General features: G+C 50.2%; 1 protein-coding gene across 1 annotated transcript in view; it reads left to right on the top strand.

Moving 5' to 3' along the window:
* The first annotated feature begins 17,847 nt into the window (after positions 1 to 17,847).
* Positions 17,848 to 25,619, top strand: part of INPPL1 (inositol polyphosphate phosphatase like 1) — a 60,361-nt gene continuing 52,589 nt past the window's right edge. Inside the window, exon 1 of the mRNA XM_066588392.1 lies at positions 17,848 to 18,273. Coding sequence (XP_066444489.1) covers positions 18,092 to 18,273 — 182 coding nt within the window. The 5' untranslated portion in view covers positions 17,848 to 18,091. The remainder of the gene's footprint in view (positions 18,274 to 25,619) is intronic.

Raw genomic sequence — 25,619 nt, 5'->3', positions numbered from 1 at the left:
GCTGACGGGAAGGGGTCAGCGATTCTTAACCCCTTCCTCCCCAGGATGTAAGCTTATGTCCTACAGATGGCGCTGGATCAGAATCTGACCCCAGGCCATCCGCAGCGGGACTGACAGCCTCCGCTGCAACACAACGGAAGCAGCGATGCCCGCTGTTAATCCCATACATCCCGCAAGCAGTGTACCTCACGGCATGGAAAAGGTTCACAGAGGGATGGCGCTTCCTCTGTGACATCATCAACCCATCGCTAACAGCGTCCTGGTCCGTCACGGCCTGTGATCTCTACCATTGGCAACAATACATCGCAGTACAGAAGTACTGCACCGTATTATCAGTGCGATCACTACAGGGATATAAGGATGCCGAAAAAAGAAAACAAATATTTTAAATAATGTAAAAAAAAACCCTTTTTGCAACTTTTTCTTTCTTTAACCCCTTAATGACTGCCCATACGTATTTTATAGGCGCTGCATTAGAAGCCATGCACTTGCTCTAACAGTTTAACAGATTACACGTTGTGATGTGTGACTGCAGCATGTAAAAGGCTGACAGAGGGAAGGGGCTCCCTCTGTCACCCATCGGACCCCCGTAGTATGATTGCGGGGTCCCTATGGGTTGCTATGGCACCCAGAGGCTTGACAGCTATGGTGGCCTGTGAGGCTCAGTCTCTGCTGTACTGGAAGAATGAGAAAAGATGCTGAGAATGAAGTGTGCCCCCCCCCCCCCCCCCCCCCCCCGTGGGTCAGAAATAAAAATGTGAAAATCCCCCCCCCCCCCCCCATTACTACCGGTATGTAAAAAAAATTAACATGTAATTGCTGCGTCAGAGCCGTCAGAGGAGCAACATCGCGCATTATTTACCCTGCGCCGCGCACGCCACGACAAAACGTACAAAAAAGTGGTGATAATAGATTTAATTTAACATATTTATCCCGCAAACTGCCAGCAGTGCCGGCGCCGCGCTCAGCGACATCCGGGAGGGAAGACGCATCCGTTTATTTACGTTTTAATTCTATTTCTCTGCTCCGAAAAGGAGAGAAGGAACAGAATTATGACGGAGGCCCCAACGCCGGTGTGAACTGAGCCTGACGCTGCTGTCACGTCTGCGCCGGCGCCTCCGGTCGGATCATCCGGCACCAAATCCCAGAAGGTAAAGTCCTGCGTGCAGCGCGCAATCTTCCGGTAAAATGCCAGGCAGCTGAGCGGAAACCAAGCGGACCCCAATAACGTATTGGTCGCGGGTCCGCCTGTCGCTGCCGCTTCGCTCGGCCAGGGGATTCCCCTTTCAGGCTGGGTTCTCACAGGGCGCAATCTTGCGGTTTTGCAGCAGTGAAAAACCGCAGGATTTCCACCGGGAAAGCGCAGCTTCAAATCCGACAGCACGGAGCCGCGGGTTTTGGAGCGGCTTGTCCGCATGCTTTTCTGTTGTGGCCAACACTCTTGTATAGACCTGCGGCGGCTCGCCGCACGGCGCCGATGACCTACATTGATTTTTTATTGATCTATTCATACTTGCATATAATATGCGCATAAAAACCGCAGCGGCTCCTATTCTACCGCGTGTTACGAGTGATAAGGCCAATTGTTCTCTAGGGGCGCGTAATAAACGCCGTATACACGCAATTGTGTTACATATGTGCGGAGCTTCTATGCAATGTCGCTAAGCAACAGTGAGGGAGGTTTTTAAAAAAGTCTGTGGTGACCGCATGCGTGAGATATGCTGCCACGCTCAGCGAAAAATCACTGCCACACGCCGGCCCCAGCGCCTCTCAGGGCGCCATAGGATGCAGTATATACACTCAGAGACCTGTATACTTGCTGTGTGTTGCTAACCCCCAAACATTATCTTGACCTTGTATGCGTGTGCACCGTGCCGGGATAGTGCATGCTCTTTGAGAGCGGTACGGCGTATCACTTAGAAACTGTGGGTGTAATACACAGTGACCATATGTAATATACAGTAGCCAAATGTAATATGTAATACACAGTGACCATATGTAATACACAGTAGCCAAATGCAATATGTAATACACAGTGGCAATATGTAATACACAGTAGCCAAATGCAATATGTAATACACAGTGACCATATGTAATATACAGTAGCCAAATGCAATATGTAATACACAGTGACCATATGTAATACACAGTAGCCAAATGCAATATGTAATACACAGTGACCATATGTAATATACAGTAGCCAAATGTAATATGTAATACACAGTGGCCATATGTAATATGTAATACACAGTGGCCATATGTAATATGTAATGCACAGTGGCCATATGTAATATGTAATGCACAGTGGCCATATGTAATATGTAACACACAGTGACCATATGTAATACACAGTAGCCAAATGCAATATGTAATACACAGTGACCATATGTAATATACAGTAGCCAAATGTAATATGTAATACACAGTGGCCATATGTAATATGTAATACACAGTGGCCATATGTAATATGTAATGCACAGTGGCCATATGTAATATGTAATGCACAGTGGCCATATGTAATATGTAACACACAGTGACCATATGTAATACACAGTAGCCAAATGCAATATGTTATACACAGTGACCATATGTAATATGTTATACACAGTGACCATATGTAATATGTAATGCACAGTGGTCATATGTAATATGTAATACACATTGACCATATGTAATACACAGTGACCATATGTAATATGTAATACACAGTGAGCAAATGCAATATGTAATACACAGTGACCATATGTAATATTTAATACACTGTGGCCATTTATAATATGTAATACAAAGTGGCCATATGTAATATGTAATACACAGTGGCCATATGTTATATGTAATACACAGTGACCATATGTAATACACAGTGGCCATATGTTATATGTAATACACAGTGACCATATGTAATACACAGTGGCCATATGTTATATGTAATACACAGTGACCATATGCTTGTGAAAGGGAGGCCTAAAAGATCTAACAGCACTGGAGCAGAAAAACAAAGTTTCAAACTCTTGGCCATGACTGCGGTGAGCAGTGTGTGCGGTTATATGTCTATGCAGTGATTAGTGAGGGATGTATACTGTGCTCGGTGTGTGCAGTGTATATAGTGAGGGGTGTATACAGTCCTCGGTGTGTGCAGTGTATATAGTGAGGGGTGTATACAGTGCTCGGTGTGTGCAGTGTATATAGTGAGGGGTGTATACAGTGCTCGGTGTGTGCAGTGTATATAGTGAGGGGTGTATACAGTGCTCGGTGTGTGCAGTGTATATAGTGAAGGGTGTATACAGTGCTCGGTGTGTGCAGTGTATATAGTGAGGGGTGTATACAGTGCTCGGGGTGTGTGCAGTGTATATAGTGAGGGTTGTATACAGTGCTCGGGTTGTGTGCAGTGTATATAGTGAGGGGTGTATACAGTGCTCGGTGTGTGCAGTGTATATAGTGAGGGGTGTATACAGTGCTCGGTGTGTGTGCAGTGTATATAGTGAGGGGTGTATACAGTGCTCGGTGTGTGCAGTGTATATAGTGAGGGTTGTATACAGTGCTCGGTGTGTGTGCAGTGTATATAGTGAGGGGTGTATACAGTGCTCGGTGTGTGCAGTGTATATAGTGAGGGGTGTATACAGTGCTCGGTGTGTGCAGTGTATATAGTGAGGAGTGTGCAGTGTATATAGTGAGGAGTGTATACTGTGCTCGGTGTGTGCAGTGTATATAGTGAGGGGTGTATACAGTGCTCTGTGTGTGCAGTGTATATAGTGAGGGGTGTATACAGTGCTCGGTGTGTGCAGTGTATATAGTGAGGGGTGTATACAGTGCTCGGTGTGTGCAGTGTATATAGTGAGGGGTTTATACAGTGCTCGGTGTGTGTGCAGCGTATATAGTGAGGGGTGTATACTGTGCTCGGTGTGTGCAGTGTATATAGTGAGGGGTGTTTGCAGTGCTCGGTGTGTGCAGTGTATATAGTGAGGGGTTTATACAGTGCTCGGTGTGTGTGCAGTGTATATAGTGAGGGGTGTACACAGTGCTCGGTGTGTGCAGTGTATATAGTGAGGGGTGTATACAGCGTGCAGTGTATATAGTTAGCAGTGAGGGTTGTCTGCAGTGCTCGGTGTGTGCAGTGTATATAGTTAGCAGTGAGGGGTGTCTGCAGTGCTCGGTGTGTGCAGTGTATATAGTTAGCAGTGAGGGGTGTCTGCAGTGCTCGGTGTGTGCAGTGTACATAGTGAGGGGTGTATACTGTGCTCAGTGTGTGCAGTGTATATAGTGAGGGGTGTATACAGTGCTCGGTGTGTGTGCAGTGTATATAGTGAGGGGTGTATACAGTGCTCGGTGTGTGTGCAGTGTATATAGTGAGGCGTGTATACTGTGCTCGGTGTGTGCAGTGTATATAGTGAGGAGTGTATACTGTGCTCGGTGTGTGCAGTGTATATAGTGAGGGTTGTATACAGTGCTCGGTGTGTGTGCAGTGTATATAGTGAGGGTTGTTTGCAGTGCTCGGTGTGTGCAGTGTATATAGTGAGGGTTGTTTGCAGTGCTCGGTGTGTGCAGTGTATATAGTGAGGGTTGTTTGCAGTGCTCGGTGTGTGCAGTGTATATAGTGAGGGTTGTTTGCAGTGCTCGGTGTGTGCAGTGTATATAGTGAGGGTTGTCTGCAGTGCTCGGTGTGTGCAGTGTATATAGTGAGGGTTGTATGCAGTGCTCGGTGTGAGCAGTGTATATAGTATGGGGTGTATATAGTGAGGGGTGTATACAGTGCTCGGTGTGTGTGCAGTGTATATAGTGAGGGGTGTATACTGTGCTCGGTGTGTGCAGTGTATATAGTGAGGAGTGTATACTGTGCTCGGTGTATGCAGTGTATATAGTGAGGGGTGTATACAGTGCTCGGTGTGTGCAGTGTATATAGTGAAGGGTGTATACAGTGCTCGGTGTGTGCAGTGTATATAGTGAGGGGTGTATACAGTGCTCGGTGTGTGTGCAGTGTATATAGTGAGGGTTGTATACAGTGCTCGGTGTGTGCAGTGTATATAGTGAGGGTGTATACAGTGCTCAGTGTGTGTGCAGTGTATATAGTGAGGGGTGTATACAGTGCTCAGTGTGTGTGCAGTGTATATAGTGAGGGGTGTATACAGTGCTCGGCGTGTGCAGTGTATATAGTGAGGGGTGTATACAGTGCTCGGTGTGTGTGCAGTGTATATAGTGAGGCGTGTATACTGTGCTCGGTGTGTGTGCAGTGTATATAGTGAGGGGTGTATACAGTGCTCGGTGTGTGTGCAGTGTATATAGTGAGGGGTGTATACAGTGCTCGGTGTGTGTGCAGTGTATATAGTGAGGGGTGTATACAGTGCTCGGTGTGTGTGTGCAGTGTATATAGTGAGGGGTGTATACAGTGCTCGGTGTGTGCAGTGTATATAGTGAGGGGTGTATACAGTGCTCGGTGTGTGTGCAGTGTATATAGTGAGGGTTGTATACAGTGCTCGGTGTGTGCAGTGTATATAGTGAGGGTGTATACAGTGCTCAGTGTGTGCAGTGTATATAGTGAGGGGTGTATACAGTGCTCAGTGTGTGTGCAGTGTATATAGTGAGGGTTGTATACAGTGCTCGGCGTGTGCAGTGTATATAGTGAGGGGTGTATACAGTGCTCGGTGTGTGTGCAGTGTATATAGTGAGGCGTGTATACTGTGCTCGGTGTGTGCAGTGTATATAGTGAGGCGTGTATACTGTGCTCGGTGTGTGCAGTGTATATAGTGAGGGCTGTATACTGTGCTCGGTGTGTGCAGTGTATATAGTGAGGGGTGTATACAGTGCCCGGTGTGTGTGCAGTGTATATAGTGAGGCGTGTATACAGTGCTCGGTGTGTGCAGTGTATATAGTGAGGGGTGTGTGCAGTGCTCGGTGTGTGCAGTGTATATAGTATGGTGTGTATACTGTGCTCGGTGTGTGCAGTGTATATAGTGAGGGGTGTATACAGTGCTCGGTGTGTGTGCAGTGTATATAGTGAGGGTTGTTTGCAGTGCTCGGTGTGTGTGCAGTGTATATAGTGAGGGTTGTGTGCAGTGCTCGGTGTGTGCAGTGTATATAGTGAGGGGTGTATACTGTGCTCGGTGTGTGCAGTGTATATAGTGAGGGTTGTATACAGTGCTCAGTGTGTGTGCAGTGTATAGAGTGAGGGGTGTATACAGTGCTCGGTGTGTGCAGTGTATATAGTGAGAGGTCTGTACAGTGCTCGGTGTGTGCAGTGTATATAGTGAGGGTTGTGTGCAGTGCTCGGTGTGTGCAGTGTATTTAGTGAGGGGTGTATACTGTGCTCGGTGTGTGCAGTGTATATAGTGAGGGGTGTATGCAGTGCTCGGTGTGTGCAGTGTAAATGGTGAGGGGTGCCTGCAGTGTTCGGTGTGTGCAGTGTATATAGTATGGGGTGCCTGCAGTGCTCGGTGTGTGCAGTGTATATGGTGAGGGGTGCCTGCAGTGCTCGGTGTGTGTGCAGTGTATATAGTGAGGGTTGTTTGCAGTGCTCGGTGTGTGCAGTGTATATAGTGATGGGTGTGTACACTGCTCGGTGTGCGCAGTGTATATTGTGCTCGGTGTGTGCAGTGTATATAGTGAGGGTTGTATACAGTGCTCGGTGTGTGCAGTGTATATAGTGAGGGGTGTATACAGTGCTCGGTGTGTGCAGTGTATATAGTGAGGGGTGTATACAGTGCTCGGGGTGTGTGCAGTGTATATAGTGAGGGGTGTATACAGTCCTCGGTGTGTGCAGTGTATATAGCGAGGGTTGTATACAGTGCTCGGTGTGTGCAGTGTATATAGTGAGGGGTGTATACAGTGCTCGGTGTGTGCAGTGTATATAGTGAAGGGTGTATACAGTGCTCGGTGTGTGCAGTGTATATAGTGAGGGGTGTATACAGTGCTCGGGGTGTGTGCAGTGTATATAGTGAGGGTTGTATACAGTGCTCGGGGTGTGTGCAGTGTATATAGTGAGGGGTGTATACAGTGCTCAGTGTGTGTGCAGTGTATATAGTGAGGGGTGTATACAGTGCTCGGTGTGTGCAGTGTATATAGTGAGGGGTGTATACAGTGCTCGGTGTGTGTGCAGTGTATATAGTGAGGGGTGTATACAGTGCTCGGTGTGTGCAGTGTATATAGTGAGGGGTGTATACAGTGCTCGGTGTGTGTGCAGTGTATATAGTGAGGGTTGTATACAGTGCTCGGTGTGTGCAGTGTATATAGTGAGGAGTGTATACTGTGCTCGGTGTGTGCAGTGTATATAGTGAGGGGTGTATACAGTGCTCTGTGTGTGTGCAGTGTATATAGTGAGGGGTGTATACAGTGCTCGGTGTGTGCAGTGTATATAGTGAGGGGTGTATACAGTGCTCGGTGTGTGCAGTGTATATAGTGAGGGGTTTATACAGTGCTCGGTGTGTGTGCAGCGTATATAGTGAGGGGTGTATACTGTGCTCGGTGTGTGCAGTGTATATAGTGAGGGGTGTTTGCAGTGCTCGGTGTGTGCAGTGTATATAGTGAGGGGTGTACACAGTGCTCGGTGTGTGCAGTGTATATAGTGAGGGGTGTATACAGCGTGCAGTGTATATAGTTAGCAGTGAGGGGTGTCTGCAGTGCTCGGTGTGTGCAGTGTATATAGTTAGCAGTGAGGGGTGTCTGCAGTGCTCGGTGTGTGCAGTGTATATAGTTAGCAGTGAGGGTGTCTGCGGTGCTCAGTGTGTGCAGTGTACATAGTGAGGGGTGTATACTGTGCTCAGTGTGTGCAGTGTATATAGTGAGGGGTGTATACAGTGCTCGGTGTGTGTGCAGTGTATATAGTGAGGGGTGTATACAGTGCTCGGTGTGTGTGCAGTGTATATAGTGAGGCGTGTATACTGTGCTCGGTGTGTGCAGTGTATATAGTGAGGAGTGTATACTGTGCTCGGTGTGTGCAGTGTATATAGTGAGGGGTGTATACAGTGCTCGGTGTGTGCAGTGTATATAGTGATGGTTGTTTGCAGTGCTCGGTGTGTGCAGTGTATATAGTGAGGGTTGTTTGCAGTGCTCGGTGTGTGCAGTGTATATAATGAGGGTTGTTTGCAGTGCTCGGTGTGTGCAGTGTATATAGTGAGGTGTGTCTGCAGTGCTCGGTGTGTGCAGTGTATATAGTGAGGGTTGTATGCAGTGCTCGGTGTGAGCAGTGTATATAGTATGGGGTGTATATAGTGAGGGGTGTATACAGTGCTCGGTGTGTGTGCAGTGTATATAGTGAGGGGTGTATACTGTGCTCGGTGTGTGCAGTGTATATAGTGAGGAGTGTATACTGTGCTCGGTGTATGCAGTGTATATAGTGAGGGGTGTATACAGTGCTCAGTGTGTGCAGTGTATATAGTGAGGGGTGTATACAGTGCTCGGTGTGTGCAGTGTATATAGTGATGGTTGTTTGCAGTGCTCGGTGTGTGCAGTGTATATAGTGAGGGTTGTTTGCAGTGCTCGGTGTGTGCAGTGTATATAATGAGGGTTGTTTGCAGTGCTCGGTGTGTGCAGTGTATATAGTGAGGTGTGTCTGCAGTGCTCGGTGTGTGCAGTGTATATAGTGAGGGTTGTATGCAGTGCTCGGTGTGAGCAGTGTATATAGTATGGGGTGTATATAGTGAGGGGTGTATACAGTGCTCGGTGTGTGTGCAGTGTATATAGTGAGGGGTGTATACTGTGCTCGGTGTGTGCAGTGTATATAGTGAGGAGTGTATACTGTGCTCGGTGTATGCAGTGTATATAGTGAGGGGTGTATACAGTGCTCAGTGTGTGCAGTGTATATAGTGAGGGGTGTATACAGTGCTCGGTGTGTGCAGTGTATATAGTGAAGGGTGTATACAGTGCTCGGTGTGTGCAGTGTATATAGTGAGGGGTGTATACAGTGCTCGGTGTGTGTGCAGTGTATATAGTGAGGGGTGTATACAGTGCTCGGTGTGTGCAGTGTATATAGTGAGGGGTGTATACAGTGCTCGGTGTGTGTGCAGTGTATATAGTGAGGGGTGTATACAGTGCTCGGTGTGTGCAGTGTATATAGTGAGGGGTGTATACAGTGCTCGGTGTGTGTGCAGTGTATATAGTGAGGGGTGTATACAGTGCTCGGTGTGTGCAGTGTATATAGTGAGGGTGTATACAGTGCTCAGTGTGTGTGCAGTGTATATAGTGAGGGGTGTATACAGTGCTCAGTGTGTGTGCAGTGTATATAGTGAGGGGTGTATACAGTGCTCGGCGTGTGCAGTGTATATAGTGAGGGGTGTATACAGTGCTCGGTGTGTGTGCAGTGTATATAGTGAGGCGTGTATACTGTGCTCGGTGTGTGCAGTGTATATAGTGAGGAGTGTATACTGTGCTCGGTGTGTGCAGTGTATATAGTGAGGCGTGTATACTGTGCTCGGTGTGTGCAGTGTATATAGTGAGGAGTGTATACTGTGCTCGGTGTGTGCAGTGTATATAGTGAGGGCTGTATACTGTGCTCGGTGTGTGCAGTGTATATAGTGAGGGGTGTATACAGTGCCCGGTGTGTGTGCAGTGTATATAGTGAGGCGTGTATACAGTGCTCGGTGTGTGCAGTGTATATAGTGAGGGGTGTGTGCAGTGCTCGGTGTGTGCAGTGTATATAGTATGGGGTGTATACTGTGCTCGGTGTGTGCAGTGTATATAGTGAGGGGTGTATACAGTGCTCGGTGTGTGTGCAGTGTATATAGTGAGGGTTGTTTGCAGTGCTCGGTGTGTGTGCAGTGTATATAGTGAGGGTTGTTTGCAGTGCTCGGTGTGTGTGCAGTGTATATAGTGAGGGTTGTGTGCAGTGCTCGGTGTGTGCAGTGTATATAGTGAGGGGTGTATACTGTGCTCGGTGTGTGCAGTGTATATAGTGAGGGGTGTATACAGTGCTCAGTGTGTGTGCAGTGTATAGAGTGAGGGGTGTATACAGTGCTCGGTGTGTGCAGTGTATATAGTGAGAGGTGTGTACAGTGCTCGGTGTGTGCAGTGTATATAGTGAGGGGTGTGTGCAGTGCTCGGTGTGTGCAGTGTATTTAGTGAGGGGTGTATACTGTGCTCGGTGTGTGCAGTGTATATAGTGAGGGGTGTATGCAGTGCTCGGTGTGTGCAGTGTAAATGGTGAGGGGTGCCTGCAGTGTTCGGTGTGTGCAGTGTATATAGTATGGGGTGCCTGCAGTGCTCGGTGTGTGCAGTGTATATGGTGAGGGGTGCCTGCAGTGCTCGGTGTGTGTGCAGTGTATATAGTGAGGGTTGTTTGCAGTGCTCGGTGTGTGCAGTGTATATAGTGATGGGTGTGTACACTGCTCGGTGTGCGCAGTGTATACTGTGCTCGGTGTGTGCAGTGTATATAGTGAGGGTTGTATACAGTGCTCGGTGTGTGCAGTGTATATAGTGAGGGGTGTATACAGTGCTCGGTGTGTGTGCAGTGTATATAGTGAGGGGTGTATACAGTGCTCGGTGTGTGTGCAGTGTATATAGTGAGGGATGTATACAGTGCTCGGTGTGTGCAGTGTATATAGTGAGGGGTGTATACAGTGCTCGGTGTATGCAGTGTATATAGTGAGGGGTGTGTACAGTGTTCGGTGTGTGCAGTGTATATAGTGAGGGGTTTATACAGTGCTCGGTGTGTGTGCAGCGTATATAGTGAGGAGTGTATACTGTGCTCGGTGTGTGCAGTGTATATAGTGAGGGTTGTTTGCAGTGCTCGGTGTGTGCAGTGTATATAGTGAGGGGTGTATACAGTGCTCCGTGTGTGCAGTGTATATAGTTAGCAGTGCTCGGTGTGTGCAGTGTATATAGTGAGGGGTGTATACAGCGTGCAGTGTATATAGTTAGCAGTGAGGGGTGTCTGCAGTGCTCGGTGTGTGCAGTGTATATAGTTAGCAGTGAGGGGTGTCTGCAGTGCTCGGTGTGTGCAGTGTATATAGTGAGGGGTGTATACTGTGCTCAGTGTGTGCAGTGTATATAGTGAGGGGTGTATACAGTGCTCGGTGTGTGCAGTGTATATAGTGAGGGGTGTATACAGTGCTCGGTGTGTGCAGTGTATATAGTGAGGGGTGTATACAGTGCTCGGTGTGTGTGCAGTGTATATAGTGAGGAGTGTATACTGTGCTCGGTGTGTGCAGTGTATATAGTGAGGAGTGTATACTGTGCTCGGTGTGTGCAGTGTATATAGTGAGGAGTGTATACTGTGCTCGGTGTGTGCAGTGTATATAGTGAGGAGTGTATACTGTGCTCGGTGTGTGCAGTGTATATAGTGAGGGGTGTATACAGTGCTCGGTGTGTGTGCAGTGTATATAGTGAGGAGTGTATACTGTGCTCGGTGTGTGCAGTGTATATAGTGAGGAGTGTATACTGTGTTCGGTGTGTGCAGTGTATATAGTGAGGGGTGTATACAGTGCTCGGTGTGTGCAGTGTATATAGTGAGGAGTGTATACTGTGCTCGGTGTGTGTGCAGTGTATATAGTGAGGGGTGTATACAGTGCTCGGTGTGTGCAGTGTATATAGTGAGGGGTGTGCAGTGTATATAGTGAGGAGTGTATACTGTGCTCGGTGTGTGCAGTGTATATAGTGAGGAGTGTATACTGTGCTCGGTGTGTGTGCAGTGTATATAGTGAGGGGTGTATACAGTGCTCGGTGTGTGTGCAGTGTATATAGTGAGGGGTGTATACAGTGCTCGGTGTGTGTGCAGTGTATATAGTGAGGGATGTATACAGTGCTCGGTGTGTGCAGTGTATATAGTGAGGGGTGTATATAGTGAGGGGTGTGTGCAGTGTATACAGTGAGGGGTGTATACAGTGCTCGGTGTGTGTGCAGTGTATATAGTGAGGGGTGTATACAGTGCTTGGTGTGTGTGCAGTGTATATAGTGAGGGATGTATATAGTGAGGGGTGTGTGCAGTGTATATAGTGAGGGGTGTATATAGTGAGGGGTGTGTGCAGTGTATATAGTGAGGGGTGTATACAGTGCTCGGTGTGTGCAGTGTATATAGTGAGGGGTGTATATAGTGAGGGGTGTGTGCAGTGTATATAGTGAGGGGTGTATATAGTGAGGGGTGTATACAGTGCTCGGTGTGTGTGCAGTGTATATAGTGAGGGGTGTATACAGTGCTCGGTGTGTGCAGTGCATATAGTGAGGGGTGTATACAGTGCTCGGTGTGTGTGCAGTGTATATAGTGAGGGGTGTATACAGTGCTCGGTGTGTGTGCAGTGTATATAGTGAGGGGTGTATACAGTGCTCGGTGTGTGCAGCGTGCAGTGTATATAGTTAGCAGTGAGGGGTGTGTGCAGTGCTCGGTGTGTGCAGTGTATATAGTAAGGGGTGTATACAGCGTGCAGTGTATATAGTTAGCAGTGAGGGGTGTCTGCAGTGCTCGGTGTGTGCAGTGTATATAGTGAGGGGTGTATACAGTGCTCGGTGTCTGCAGTGTATATAGTGAGGGGTGTATACAGCATGCAGTCTATATAGTTAGCAGCGAGGGGTGTCTGCAGTGCTCGGTGTGTGCAGTGTATATAGTGAGGGGTGTATACAGTGCTCGGTGTGTGCAGTGTATATAGTTAGCAGTGCTCGGTGTGTGCAGTGTATATAGTGATGAGTGTATACTGTGCTCGGTGTGTGTGCAGTGTATATAGTGAGGAGTGTATACTGTGCTCGGTGTGTGCAGTGTATATAGTGAGGAGTGTATACTGTGCTCGGTGTGTGCAGTGTATATAGTGAGGGGTGTATACTGTGCTCACTGTGTGCAGTGTATATAGTGAGGGGTGTATACAGTGCTCGGGGTGTTGCAGTGTATATAGTGAGGGCTGTATACAGTGCTCGGTGTGTGCAGTGTATATAGTGAGGGGTGTATACAGTGCTCGGTGTGTGTGCAGTGTATATAGTGAGGAGTGTATACAGTGCTCCGTTTGTGCAGTGTATATAGTGAGGAGTGTATACAGTGCTCGGTGTGTGCAGTGTATATAGTGAGGGGTGTATACAGTGCTCGGTGTGTGCAGTGTATATAGTGAGGGGTGTATACAGTGCTCGGTGTGTGTGCAGTGTATATAGTGAGGAGTGTATACTGTGCTCGGTGTGTGCAGTGTATATAGTGAGGAGTGTATACTGTGCTCGGTGTGTGCAGTGTATATAGTGAGGAGTGTATACTGTGCTCGGTGTGTGCAGTGTATATAGTGAGGAGTGTATACTGTGCTCGGTGTGTGCAGTGTATATAGTGAGGAGTGTATACAGTGCTCGGTGTGTGCAGTGTATATAGTGAGGAGTGTATACAGTGCTCGGTGTGTGCAGTGTATATAGTGAGGGTTGTTTGCAGTGTTCGGTGTGTGCAGTGTATATAGTGAGGGGTTTATACAGTGCTCGGTGTGTGTGCAGCGTATATAGTGAGGAGTGTATACTGTGCTCGGTGTGTGCAGTGTATATAGTGAGGGTTGTTTGCAGTGCTCGGTGTGTGCAGTGTATATAGTGAGGGGTGTATACAGTGCTCCGTGTGTGCAGTGTATATAGTTAGCAGTGCTCGGTGTGTGCAGTGTATATAGTGAGGGGTGTATACAGCGTGCAGCGTATATAGTTAGCAGTGAGGGGTGTCTGCAGTGCTCGGTGTGTGCAGTGTATATAGTTAGCAGTGAGGGGTGTCTGCAGTGCTCGGTGTGTGCAGTGTATATAGTGAGGGGTGTATACTGTGCTCAGTGTGTGCAGTGTATATAGTGAGGGGTGTATACAGTGCTCGGTGTGTGCAGTGTATATAGTGAGGGGTGTATACAGTGCTCGGTGTGTGCAGTGTATATAGTGAGGGGTGTATACAGTGCTCGGTGTGTGCAGTGTATATAGTGAGGAGTGTATACTGTGCTCGGTGTGTGCAGTGTATATAGTGAGGAGTGTATACTGTGCTCGGTGTGTGCAGTGTATATAGTGAGGAGTGTATACTGTGCTCGGTGTGTGCAGTGTATATAGTGAGGAGTGTATACTGTGCTCGGTGTGTGCAGTGTATATAGTGAGGAGTGTATACTGTGCTCGGTGTGTGCAGTGTATATAGTGAGGGGTGTATACAGTGCTCGGTGTGTGTGCAGTGTATATAGTGAGGAGTGTATACTGTGTTCGGTGTGTGCAGTGTATATAGTGAGGAGTGTATACTGTGCTCGGTGTGTGCAGTGTATATAGTGAGGAGTGTATACTGTGCTCGGTGTGTGCAGTGTATATAGTGAGGGTTGTATACAGTGCTCGGTGTGTGTGCAGTGTATATAGTGAGGGGTGTGCAGTGTATATAGTGAGGGGTGTATACAGTGCTCGGTGTGTGCAGTGTATATAGTGAGGAGTGTATACTGTGCTCGGTGTGTGTGCAGTGTATATAGTGAGGGGTGTATACAGTGCTCGGTGTGTGTGCAGTGTATATAGTGAGGGGTGTGCAGTGTATATAGTGAGGAGTGTATACTGTGCTCGGTGTGTGCAGTGTATATAGTGAGGAGTGTATACTGTGCTCGGTGTGTGTGCAGTGTATATAGTGAGGGGTGTATACAGTGCTCGGTGTGTGTGCAGTGTATATAGTGAGGGATGTATACAGTGCTCGGTGTGTGCAGTGTATATAGTGAGGGGTGTATATAGTGAGGGGTGTGTGCAGTGTATACAGTGAGGGGTGTATACAGTGCTCGGTGTGTGTGCAGTGTATATAGTGAGGGGTGTATACAGTTGTTGGTGTGTGTGCAGTGTATATAGTGAGGGATGTATATAGTGAGGGGTGTGTGCAGTGTATATAGTGAGGGGTGTATATAGTGAGGGGTGTGTGCAGTGTATATAGTGAGGGGTGTATACAGTGCTCGGTGTGTGCAGTGTATATAGTGAGGGGTGTATATAGTGAGGGGTGTGTGCAGTGTATATAGTGAGGGGTGTATATAGTGAGGGGTGTATACAGTGCTCGGTGTGTGTGCAGTGTATATAGTGAGGGGTGTATACAGTGCTCGGTGTGTGCAGTGCATATAGTGAGGGGTGTATACAGTGCTCGGTGTGTGTGCAGTGTATATAGTGAGGGGTGTATACAGTGCTCGGTGTGTGTGCAGTGTATATAGTGAGGGGTGTATACAGTGCTCGGTGTGTGCAGCGTGCAGTGTATATAGTTAGCAGTGAGGGGTGTGTGCAGTGCTCGGTGTGTGCAGTGTATATAGTAAGGGGTGTATACAGCGTGCAGTGTATATAGTTAGCAGTGAGGGGTGTCTGCAGTGCTCGGTGTGTGCAGTGTATATAGTGAGGGGTGTATACAGTGCTCGGTGTCTGCAGTGTATATAGTGAGGGGTGTATACAGCATGCAGTCTATATAGTTAGCAGTGAGGGGTGTCTGCAGTGCTCGGTGTGTGCAGTGTATATAGTGAGGGGTGTATACAGTGCTCGGTGTGTGCAGTGTATATAGTTAGCAGTGCTCGGTGTGTGCAGTGTATATAGTGAGGAGTGTATACTGTGCTCGGTGTGTGTGCAGTGTATATAGTGAGGAGTGTATACTGTGCTCGGTGTGTGCAGTGTATATAGTGAGGAGTGTATACTGTGCTCGGTGTGTGCAGTGTATATAGTGAGGGGTGTATACTGTGCTCACTGTGTGCAGTGTATATAGTGAGGGGTGTATACAGTGCTCGGGGTGTTGCAGTGTATATAGTGAGGGCTGTATACAGTGCTCGGTGTGTGCAGTGTATATAGTGAGGGGTGTATACAGTGCTCGGTGTGTGTGCAGTGTATATAGTGAGGAGTGTATACAGTGCTCGGTGTGTGCAGTGTATATAGTGAGGAGTGTATACAGTGCTCGGTGTGTGCAGTGTATATAGTGAGGAGTGTATACTGTGCTCGGTGTGTGCAGTGTATATAGTGAGGGTTGTATACAGTGCTCGGTGTGTGTGCAGTGTATATAGTGAGGGGTGTGCAGTGTATATAGTGAGGGGTGTATACAGTGCTCGGTGTGTGCAGTGTATATAGTGAGGAGTGTATACTGTGCTCGGTGTGTGTGCAGTGTATATAGTGAGGGGTGTATACAGTGCTCGGTGTGTGTGCAGTGTATATAGTGAGGGGTGTGCAGTGTATATAGTGAGGAGTGTATACTGTGCTCGGTGTGTGCAGTGTATATAGTGAGGAGTGTATACTGTGCTCGGTGTGTGTGCAGTGTATATAGTGAGGGGTGTATACAGTGCTCGGTGTGTGTGCAGTGTATATAGTGAGGGATGTATACAGTGCTCGGTGTGTGCAGTGTATATAGTGAGGGGTGTATATAGTGAGGGGTGTGTGCAGTGTATACAGTGAGGGGTGTATACAGTGCTCGGTGTGTGTGCAGTGTATATAGTGAGGGGTGTATACAGTTGTTGGTGTGTGTGCAGTGTATATAGTGAGGGATGTATATAGTGAGGGGTGTGTGCAGTGTATATAGTGAGGGGTGTATATAGTGAGGGGTGTGTGCAGTGTATATAGTGAGGGGTGTATACAGTGCTCGGTGTGTGCAGTGTATATAGTGAGGGGTGTATATAGTGAGGGGTGTGTGCAGTGTATATAGTGAGGGGTGTATATAGTGAGGGGTGTATACAGTGCTCGGTGTGTGTGCAGTGTATATAGTGAGGGGTGTATACAGTGCTCGGTGTGTGCAGTGCATATAGTGAGGGGTGTATACAGTGCTCGGTGTGTGTGCAGTGTATATAGTGAGGGGTGTATACAGTGCTCGGTGTGTGTGCAGTGTATATAGTGAGGGGTGTATACAGTGCTCGGTGTGTGCAGCGTGCAGTGTATATAGTTAGCAGTGAGGGGTGTGTGCAGTGCTCGGTGTGTGCAGTGTATATAGTAAGGGGTGTATACAGCGTGCAGTGTATATAGTTAGCAGTGAGGGGTGTCTGCAGTGCTCGGTGTGTGCAGTGTATATAGTGAGGGGTGTATACAGTGCTCGGTGTCTGCAGTGTATATAGTGAGGGGTGTATACAGCATGCAGTCTATATAGTTAGCAGTGAGGGGTGTCTGCAGTGCTCGGTGTGTGCAGTGTATATAGTGAGGGGTGTATACAGTGCTCGGTGTGTGCAGTGTATATAGTTAGCAGTGCTCGGTGTGTGCAGTGTATATAGTGAGGAGTGTATACTGTGCTCGGTGTGTGTGCAGTGTATATAGTGAGGAGTGTATACTGTGCTCGGTGTGTGCAGTGTATATAGTGAGGAGTGTATACTGTGCTCGGTGTGTGCAGTGTATATAGTGAGGGGTGTATACTGTGCTCACTGTGTGCAGTGTATATAGTGAGGGGTGTATACAGTGCTCGGGGTGTTGCAGTGTATATAGTGAGGGCTGTATACAGTGCTCGGTGTGTGCAGTGTATATAGTGAGGGGTGTATACAGTGCTCGGTGTGTGTGCAGTGTATATAGTGAGGAGTGTATACAGTGCTCGGTGTGTGCAGTGTATATAGTGAGGAGTGTATACAGTGCTCGGTGTGTGCAGTGTATATAGTGAGGGGTGTATACAGTGCTCGGTATGTGCAGTGTATATAGTGAGGGGTGTATACAGTGCTCGGTGTGTGCAGTGTATGTAGTGAGGGGTGTATACAGTGCTGTGTGTGTGCAGTGTATATAGTGAGGGGTGTATACAGTGCTCGGTGTGTGCAGTGTATATAGTGAGGGGTGTATACAGTGCTCGGTGTGTGTATATAGTGAGGGGTGTATACAGTGCTCGGTGTGTGTATATAGTGAGGGGTGCTCGGTGTTTGCAGTGTACACAGCAGTGAGCGCCGCTTGCAGCGGGTTGTTCCGCGCTTCCCGCTGTGGCTGCAGTGCCGCGCTGTGGCCACCCGGGGGCGCCGCTGATGTCCGGGTTGGAGGCGGCGGCTCTCAGTTCGGCGCTTCCTCTTTGCGGCCGCGGGATGGGGCTCCGCTGTGCGCCCGGGCTGCGCCCTCCGTGCGCCCGCTGACTGCGGCCTCCTGCCCGGTGGGCGCGGGGTCTCCGCTGCTGCCGCCGCCCGGGGCTCTCGGCTTCTCCTCTTCTGCACTTTTCTACTTTTTGGATTTCCCGTTATTTGTGTTTTTCTGCTTTTTCTCCCGTTTTTTTGCTGCAGTTTTTGACTATTTTTGCTTTTGGAGTTTTGCAGCGATGGCGATGAGCTGCAGCAGCGTGCCAGCGGCGGGCGCAGCCGGGAACATGGCGCTGCCCTGGTACCACCGGGACCTGAGCCGGGCGGCCGCCGAGGAGCTGCTGGCCAAAGCGGGGCGAGACGGCAGCTTCCTGGTGCGAGACAGCGAGAGCGTCACCGGCGCCTACGCCCTCTGCGTCCTGTAAGTAGCAACCCTTCCGGAAAATGGCGCAAACATGGCTGCAAATGTGGCGTTCGTCGCGGGCACCGCAGCGTCTGACCTGCTAGCACTTGTATATTCGAGTATCGGGCCGTAATATCGTGACTCCGTAGCGCCCCAGCATGGCGGTCACTTGTGGCGCATACAGCGCTGCCCCTCCGCTAGTCGCACTGTTGATGCGTCCGCCGCCGGCTGTATGGAAAATAGGGCAGATTCAGAATGGCGCCATTTCCCATTCGCCCGTCCCAGCATCACATGACCTCCAGAGGACGTTGCGTCATTTGGGCCTAGAGACTTGTGAGGCCTCGTACCCAAGAGCTTACAATCTTCTGCAGTCCTGTCTGTAGGGTCCGGCGGGCGGCTGCCCTGATCTGGATGATGAGCGCAGTGGGAGGCGCAAGAAGTCTTAAAAGGTTCCCTAAGGAAAATTGCGCGATTGTAGTGTGATGTCATCAGACGCAAACGGCAGCCAAGAATAGACGGGCGCGAGTGCGAAGCCACACGGGCGTATGATAAGGCGCAGCGCCTCCTCCTGGGGAAACCAGAAGATCTTAAGTCGCCAGCGATCAGCGGCGTCCTTCACAGACCGCCGTCAGCGAGTCACAGGACCGCGGCTTCTGTTCTCGCGGTTACGTTCGGCGGGATTAGATACTTTTTTAATACAAGAATTCTCTAACCAACACCCCCCCCCCCCTTCGCCCGCACCCCTCACCCCCCCACTGGTGCCAGTCTCGTGCCCGGTAAGAGTCTACAGGCGGTTGTCGGGCAGCTCGGGGGGCATACTTGCGGGTCTCATCACCGTCGCCGAGGTCGGAGCATCAGGGAGTCCCTCCAGCCGTTCCGTGGAATGAGGCGTTCGTCGCGGCGGCACAAATACCGTATCGGTTCCCACTGAGCTTTACTGAATCACAAAGATGGCGTCACGAACCCGCATGTCTGACTGGGTATAAAGGCGCTCTGTGTGGCGCAGCTGCAGGCTGGAGACCACCGTGAGCCCGGACCACTTAAAGGGACAGTAACCTCAACGTAAAAGTTTGTAGAGAGAAGAAAAGTCCAGAGCGTTTGGCTCGTGCCGCCAGGCAGATTTGCGCCACGTATTACACGGTGAGTAGAGCCCCCCCGATCTCAGTACGCTCGTTCGCGTGGGCGCCTGTTATCATGGGACGATTGAGTGAAAAAAATGCGCGTCCCGCCTTGTTGCGTATTACGTACCGCAATAGGCTGTTGAAGAGAACGTTCCGGCGCAAATACTCAGGAAGCCGCATATTCACGGCAGATTTGCGCAGCGGATACACGGGCGCTCTGAGTCCGCGCACATAATCGGTTTGGGGTCGCATAAATGCGCAGTGTATTTGCACAACTGAGTCCCGCTGTCGCCGTGCGAATGAGCCCCAAGGCGGAGAAACACGGAGCGGTATCGCGCTTGTAAACGCGCTTTTCATGCGTGACTATTGGTTTTTTCAGTAGGAAGAATTTCAAGCCCCATCGCCCGCACGAAGCCTCCGCCTACGGCGACTCCAGCGCGGCGCCATGTTTTTAACTCGCCCGTAGCAAATAATGGGTGAGTTTCCTGCAATTTGGTGGACGCGCTGCAGTTTTTTCGTCTCATAGTGTCGCTTCAAGAGGAAAATCGCAGCCTGTGCGTCTCACAGTGCGCAAAACTCCCGGGGAATATTGTCCGTGTAAAGCAGCCCTCAGGCCGTATTGACACGTGCGATATTGTTCGGACACACCCGTGCGGATACTGCGCTCCCAGATTGGCGATTTCTGCGCCGCTGCGATGCGTCTTTTTACGTGAGTGAAAATTGCGTGTTTCAGTATGAAAAAATTTAAATCGCATCTCATTCGCGGTAAACACGAAATCTGCGAGTTTCATGTAAGTGCGATGCAAATAATGAATTTTCTATGAAATCACGCAAAACGGAGCGTCGGTTATTCCGTCCCGCAGAATCGCTGTCAGAGGAAAACGGCTGTGAGAATTGACCGTTGTCAGCAATGGGTTAATACCTCGCAGAATCCCGCGTGTCGCGCAAAACACAGAACTCGTGCGATTCTCTCCTAAAGGAGATCGCCGACTAGAAAGTGTCACTGGATGAGGGACCGCCCCCTTCTGACAGGAGGGCGGGGCTAGGAGCAGTCAGCCCCACCCCCGGGTCCGAGAGAGGATGATAAACATGGCCGCCCACAGTGGTGAGGTCCCCGAGGAGGGACCAGAGGAGCCTCCGCTCCGTGTAACGCAGCATGAACCCCACAGACCTGCGTTGTGGCGTCAAACGTGCGTATTACGGACTGAACCGCCCTTGTAAGTCAGCGGCAGCGCTAAAACACCGCGGCGAGCGCGGCGCCTGATTACAAGCACCCGAGACATCATTCACTCACTCGCACAGAAATGGCGTCCGTTATTTGCGAGCGTTGTTCACAGGCGCGACTTTTCTCTTGCAGCGATTCCGTGAGCCGCGTTATTCTGCCGTTCCGCTCGTGTCGCCGCGGCGCCGTCCGCTTTGTAAATCTTCTCGTTGAAACGACTTGTCATTTTCATGCGGGTGAAAAATCCAACTCGCTTGGGGTTGCTGTGATTGAAGGGGGATGGGCAACTCCCTTTCCTGCTGGACATGGCTGATAACAGAGAGCAGTAGATAACGGGTGTACTGTTCCTTTAAAATGAAGTTGCGACATCTCCGCTTGATAGTTTAACCATGCGTTTGCTGGAGCCTCGGGATCACATGACGCAGTGACCCCGGAGTCATCCTGTCCAGGAAGAGGACTCTCATTACAGCCTCGGCGCCAGCGGCCGCGAATACTACTGCTGGGCTTAAAGGGGCGTTACACTGTAGTCTGCCCGCTACTGTTCCCTGTTATCAGCCATTTCAGGCTAAGGAGACTCTGCCTTCAGTGTTCTTCATTGAGATGTGTGACAAGAAGTGTAGAAACCTCGCGGCGATCGCCATCACGTATCCGTAGAGGTTCTCCGCAGTGGAGGCGTGTACTGCATACGCCGCGACAAACTCATGACGTGTCACATGACCGCCCCGTCCTTCGCCATCAGATCCGCAGCGATTCATCCTGCTTCTTCAGATTCCACTCAGGGATGAAATCGATCTGCAGGAATATCGGCCCCTGCGGACAGGAAGCTTCTTGTAGTTGCTGCAGATTAGATGGCGGTGCTGACATGTTCTGACCAGCTGACAGGAAGGGGTCAGCGATTCATGCTGCTTGCGCCAAATTCTGACCTCCCAGCAGCAACAGACATCTGGCCCCATCTGACCAGGAGAGGTTCTTCTGCCGCACAGTGATACAAGTTTTGCGCTGTTTTGCCCGCCGGAGATGTCTGTTGGGTGACGGCGCTGACCGTTACGGGGGACGAGCGATCGGCGGTCAGTGGGAAGGCTATTTAAACGATCGCTGATCTTGTTGATTGGCGCTCATCATCCGGCGCGGATCGAGCCGTGTAAAAGCCCACTTAGACGCCGCTGTCATCCGTATTGGCTCTTCTGGTCCTCTTTAACCCTTTGTGGAGGGGGTGTGATCTGCCGATCCTGGGCTGAGACCCCCTGACTGCCCCGCGTGCCCCCTGAACGCCCTCGTCGCTCCAGCGATGCCATCCTGCCGTCCCGTCCGGCGGTTACGGAGTCGGTCGCGCGGTTTTCTGCTTCTCCTTGAGGTATTCTAGGTGCTGAACACGTAAAGAGGATGTGGCGAACCAGAGGCGCCGCCGCCGCACGTTGGTCCAGTTGTGCTGACTAATTAGAAGTTGCCCCCGTTGAATCACGGTGGGCGCTCTTGTCGGTTCTCACATTACTACCGCTGAGGCCGCGGACGCGTTCGCTCGCGGTTACGGTGGAAGCCCTTCCGGCCGCCTCTTTCCTGAGACGAAGAGGAAGTGAAGAGCTTGTCACCGCCGCAGGTTGCCACTCCGCCCCACTGACTAATCAGTAGTCACATCCAGAGCTGCACTCATGATTCCGCTCCGGCCGCTGCTGCCCACCTTTCTGTCCCGCTGACTTGCATTGTGGGAGTAGTGGTGTTCAGCCCCGGAGCGTACACTGGTCTAAGGTGAAGCCCCGCTCTCTGGTGCGCCCGATACGGCCAGCCTGAGCTTGGCATGGCGGACAGAGCCATGAATGGCGCCATCATTCGTGCCCCTGTGTGCCTGCAGTCTCTCCGGTACGGCGCTCTCTTGCGTCTCGACATACGAGGAATGTGGAGAAGAAGCCCAAGAAACAGCTGCAGCCGAGAGACCCGACAGATGCAGAACAGCAGCTGTGCCCGCAACACCCACATGTCCGCTACCCGGGTATATTTAGCCACATGCCGCCCGCCAACAGCACCCAGCGTGTATACAGCCACCCACCAACAGCACCCCGCTACTTACATACTCGGGTCACGACTATTCGGTACAGAGCTGCTGTATCTAATCCTGTAGTGTGATACTGTCAGCTGAGCCGTGTATCTAATCCTATAGTGTGATACTGCTTGCTGAGCTGTGTATCTAATCATATCCTGTGTGATACTGTCTGCTGAGCCGTGTATCTAATCCTATCCTGTGTGATACTGTCTGCTGAGCCGTGTATCTAATCCTATCCTGTGTGATACTGTCTGCTGAGCTGTGTATCTAATCCTATCCTGTGTGATGTCTGCTGAGCTGTGTATCTAATCCCATCATGTGTGATACTGCTTGCTGAGCTGTTGTATCTAATCCTATCATATGTGATACTGTCTGCTGAGCCGTGTACCTAATCCTATCCTGTGTGATACTGTCTGCTGAGCCGTGTATCTAATCCCATCATGTGTGATACTGTCTGCTGAGCCGTGTATCTAATCCTATCCTGTGTGATACTGTCTGCTGAGCCATGTATCTAATCCCATCATGTGTGATGCTGTCTGCTGAGCCGTGTATCTAATCCCATCATGTGTGATACTGTCTGCTGAGCCGTGTATCTAATCCCATCATGTGTGATACTGTCTGCGGAGCCATGTATCTAATCGCATCATGTGTGATACCGTCTGCTGAGCCGAGTATCTAATCCCGTCGTGTGATAGTGTCCGCTGTGCCGCCGTATCTAATCCCATCCTGTCTGCTTGGCTGCTGTATCCCAGCCTGGGATACGTCCTGTGCCATGTGTTTTTGGCAGACCCGAGTAGCGGCGACTGATATTACATGACATGAGGCGCTTTGGTCGGCGACCGTCCTGCAACGTTGCGGTATAGAGGATAATGGAGGGGGTGTAGCGGCGACTGTTGGCCGCAATATGGCTGCTTGTTCCCTGGAGGTGCGACAGCCCTGAGGAGGCTTCCGGTCCGCCATATTAAATCCATCTGAAGGAGCAACCAATCAGAATCCTTCTTTCATCTTCTAAGCTTTGGTGGTCATAGCAACCAATCAGAGCTCGGCTTTGCTGCTGCGCCCTGCTGTGGAGGAATGTAAGCTGAGCTCTCATTGGTTGCTATGGTGACGTGTGGCTCGCGGTGCGGTTTGTCGGCTCCTTTAGCGCCATTTTCCCCACATGGTGGCGTGATCGTTGTGCCTCTGATAACCGTGTTGTGTGGGGACGATGGAGGATTAGTCGCGGGCGAGCGCCGGCCGTGTGATCCCTGAGGCTCGTCGGGCTGAAGGACCCCTAATTATACATCCTGTACACGCGGCAGCGCGGTCAGCGGCCGCAGACCTTCTACACGGAACGCTTGGCGCTCAGTAAATCGATGGAGGCTGCGAATCTGAAGCTAATCGTTCCGTGTAAGCATGGCGCCGATTGGGCGAGAATTCGTTCGCTTTGCGCTCCTCGCTTGTTTTGTTGGCGCGGCGCTGCATGCGGATGGCGGTCGTTTAGTCGCTCACATTCACTGGCACAACCGAACAATTTGCGAATGCAATTCCGATCGGAAGCGCGAACGATTTATCTCTCCGTGTATTAGGAGCCTTTCACAGCCGAGCTTAAAGGGGATGTCCGAGCTTAGAACAACATGGCTGCTCGCTTCATAAAACAGCGCCACCCTTGTCCACAGTGTTGGCTCTGCAACTGCAGCTCAGCTCCCATTCACTTCAATGGAGCTGAGCTGCAATACTGCACACAGCCTTATGGACAAGGGTGGCGCTGTGCTTGGAAGGTGGCAGCCATGTTTTTTTAACCTTTGCCATCCCCTTGAAGCACAGTTGTGTGTGATGTGGACCTCATGTGCCGTACCTGACACAACCAATGTCACGAACCGCGAGCCCTAAACACCGCGCCGAGGTCGTGCACGGGAGATCCGCCCAGTTGTCACACAAGTCTAGAGGCTGGCGCTCTGCATGGTGAGAGGGCTGTGCCTCCATATTGGCGTAGTGATGGCCCCCACCCGTATCATGGCGCCGCTCTCCCGCTCCGGCTTTTGTTACTCTGTATATTTGCGCGGCGTCTTTACATAATGGAGAAGTCAGAGCCAAGATTTCCATATGTAAATCCGCCTGGGGAAGCTGGAGGTCATGTGACACGGACAGGTGTGCGCGGCGCCCCCTGCGGGCGGCTGATGGCAGCTTTTACGTCTCCCTGCTTTGTTTTGTTTTAATCCAGATTTTCCTGATTATCAGACTGCGATATAAAAGTTGTGTGCGGCGGGACGGCGTGACGCACGGCGACGGGTTACACGCAGGGCGCAGATTTATGACGGCGGGCGCCACAATTCTACATGGTTTGTGCCGCACTTTGGTCTTTCTACGCCGCCTTCACTAGTTTTTAAACTAATTGGGCGGGGCTTAGCAGAAGGGGTGTGGCCAACCGTAACTTCACGGATTTATAATATCGTACACCGGAAACTGGCGGAATGATGGCGTATATTGTAGCGAGGACACTTAGAGGACGGCCGGCGAGCTGCCAGATCTATTAACCCCTTCGTGACCACAATGCGCCTTCATACTGACCTCGCTGGTGGGCTGTAAACCTGCACATACGTCTTTATAAGGCGCTGACAGCCAGGATCCTGCTCTAACCGCCAGGCATGGACACCCCTCAGAGCCTGGCAGTTTAACCCTTTACATGCTGTAGAAACGAAACCCCAAAACAGAATTTCTGTGTAGGGGTTCCATCTCTCCCCCCCGAAATGTAATAAAAGTTATCCAACCCATTATATGTCCCCCAGAGTGCGGCCAGTAACATCTCCAACACATATGTCCCCCAGAGTGCGGCCAGTAACATCTCCAACACATTATATGTCCCCCAGAGTGCGGCCAGTAACATCTCCAACACATTATATGTCCCCCAGAGTGCGGCCAGTAACATCTCCAACACATATGTCCCCCAGAGTGCGGCCAGTAACATCTCCGACACATTATGTGTCCCCCAGAGTGCGGCCAG

This window comes from Eleutherodactylus coqui, chromosome 1 (assembly GCF_035609145.1).
Source record: "Eleutherodactylus coqui strain aEleCoq1 chromosome 1, aEleCoq1.hap1, whole genome shotgun sequence".
NCBI classification, from domain to species: Eukaryota; Metazoa; Chordata; class Amphibia; order Anura; family Eleutherodactylidae; genus Eleutherodactylus; species Eleutherodactylus coqui.
The sequence above is the reverse complement of the archived record's forward strand: the minus strand, read 5'-3'. Positions and strand labels throughout refer to the sequence as shown.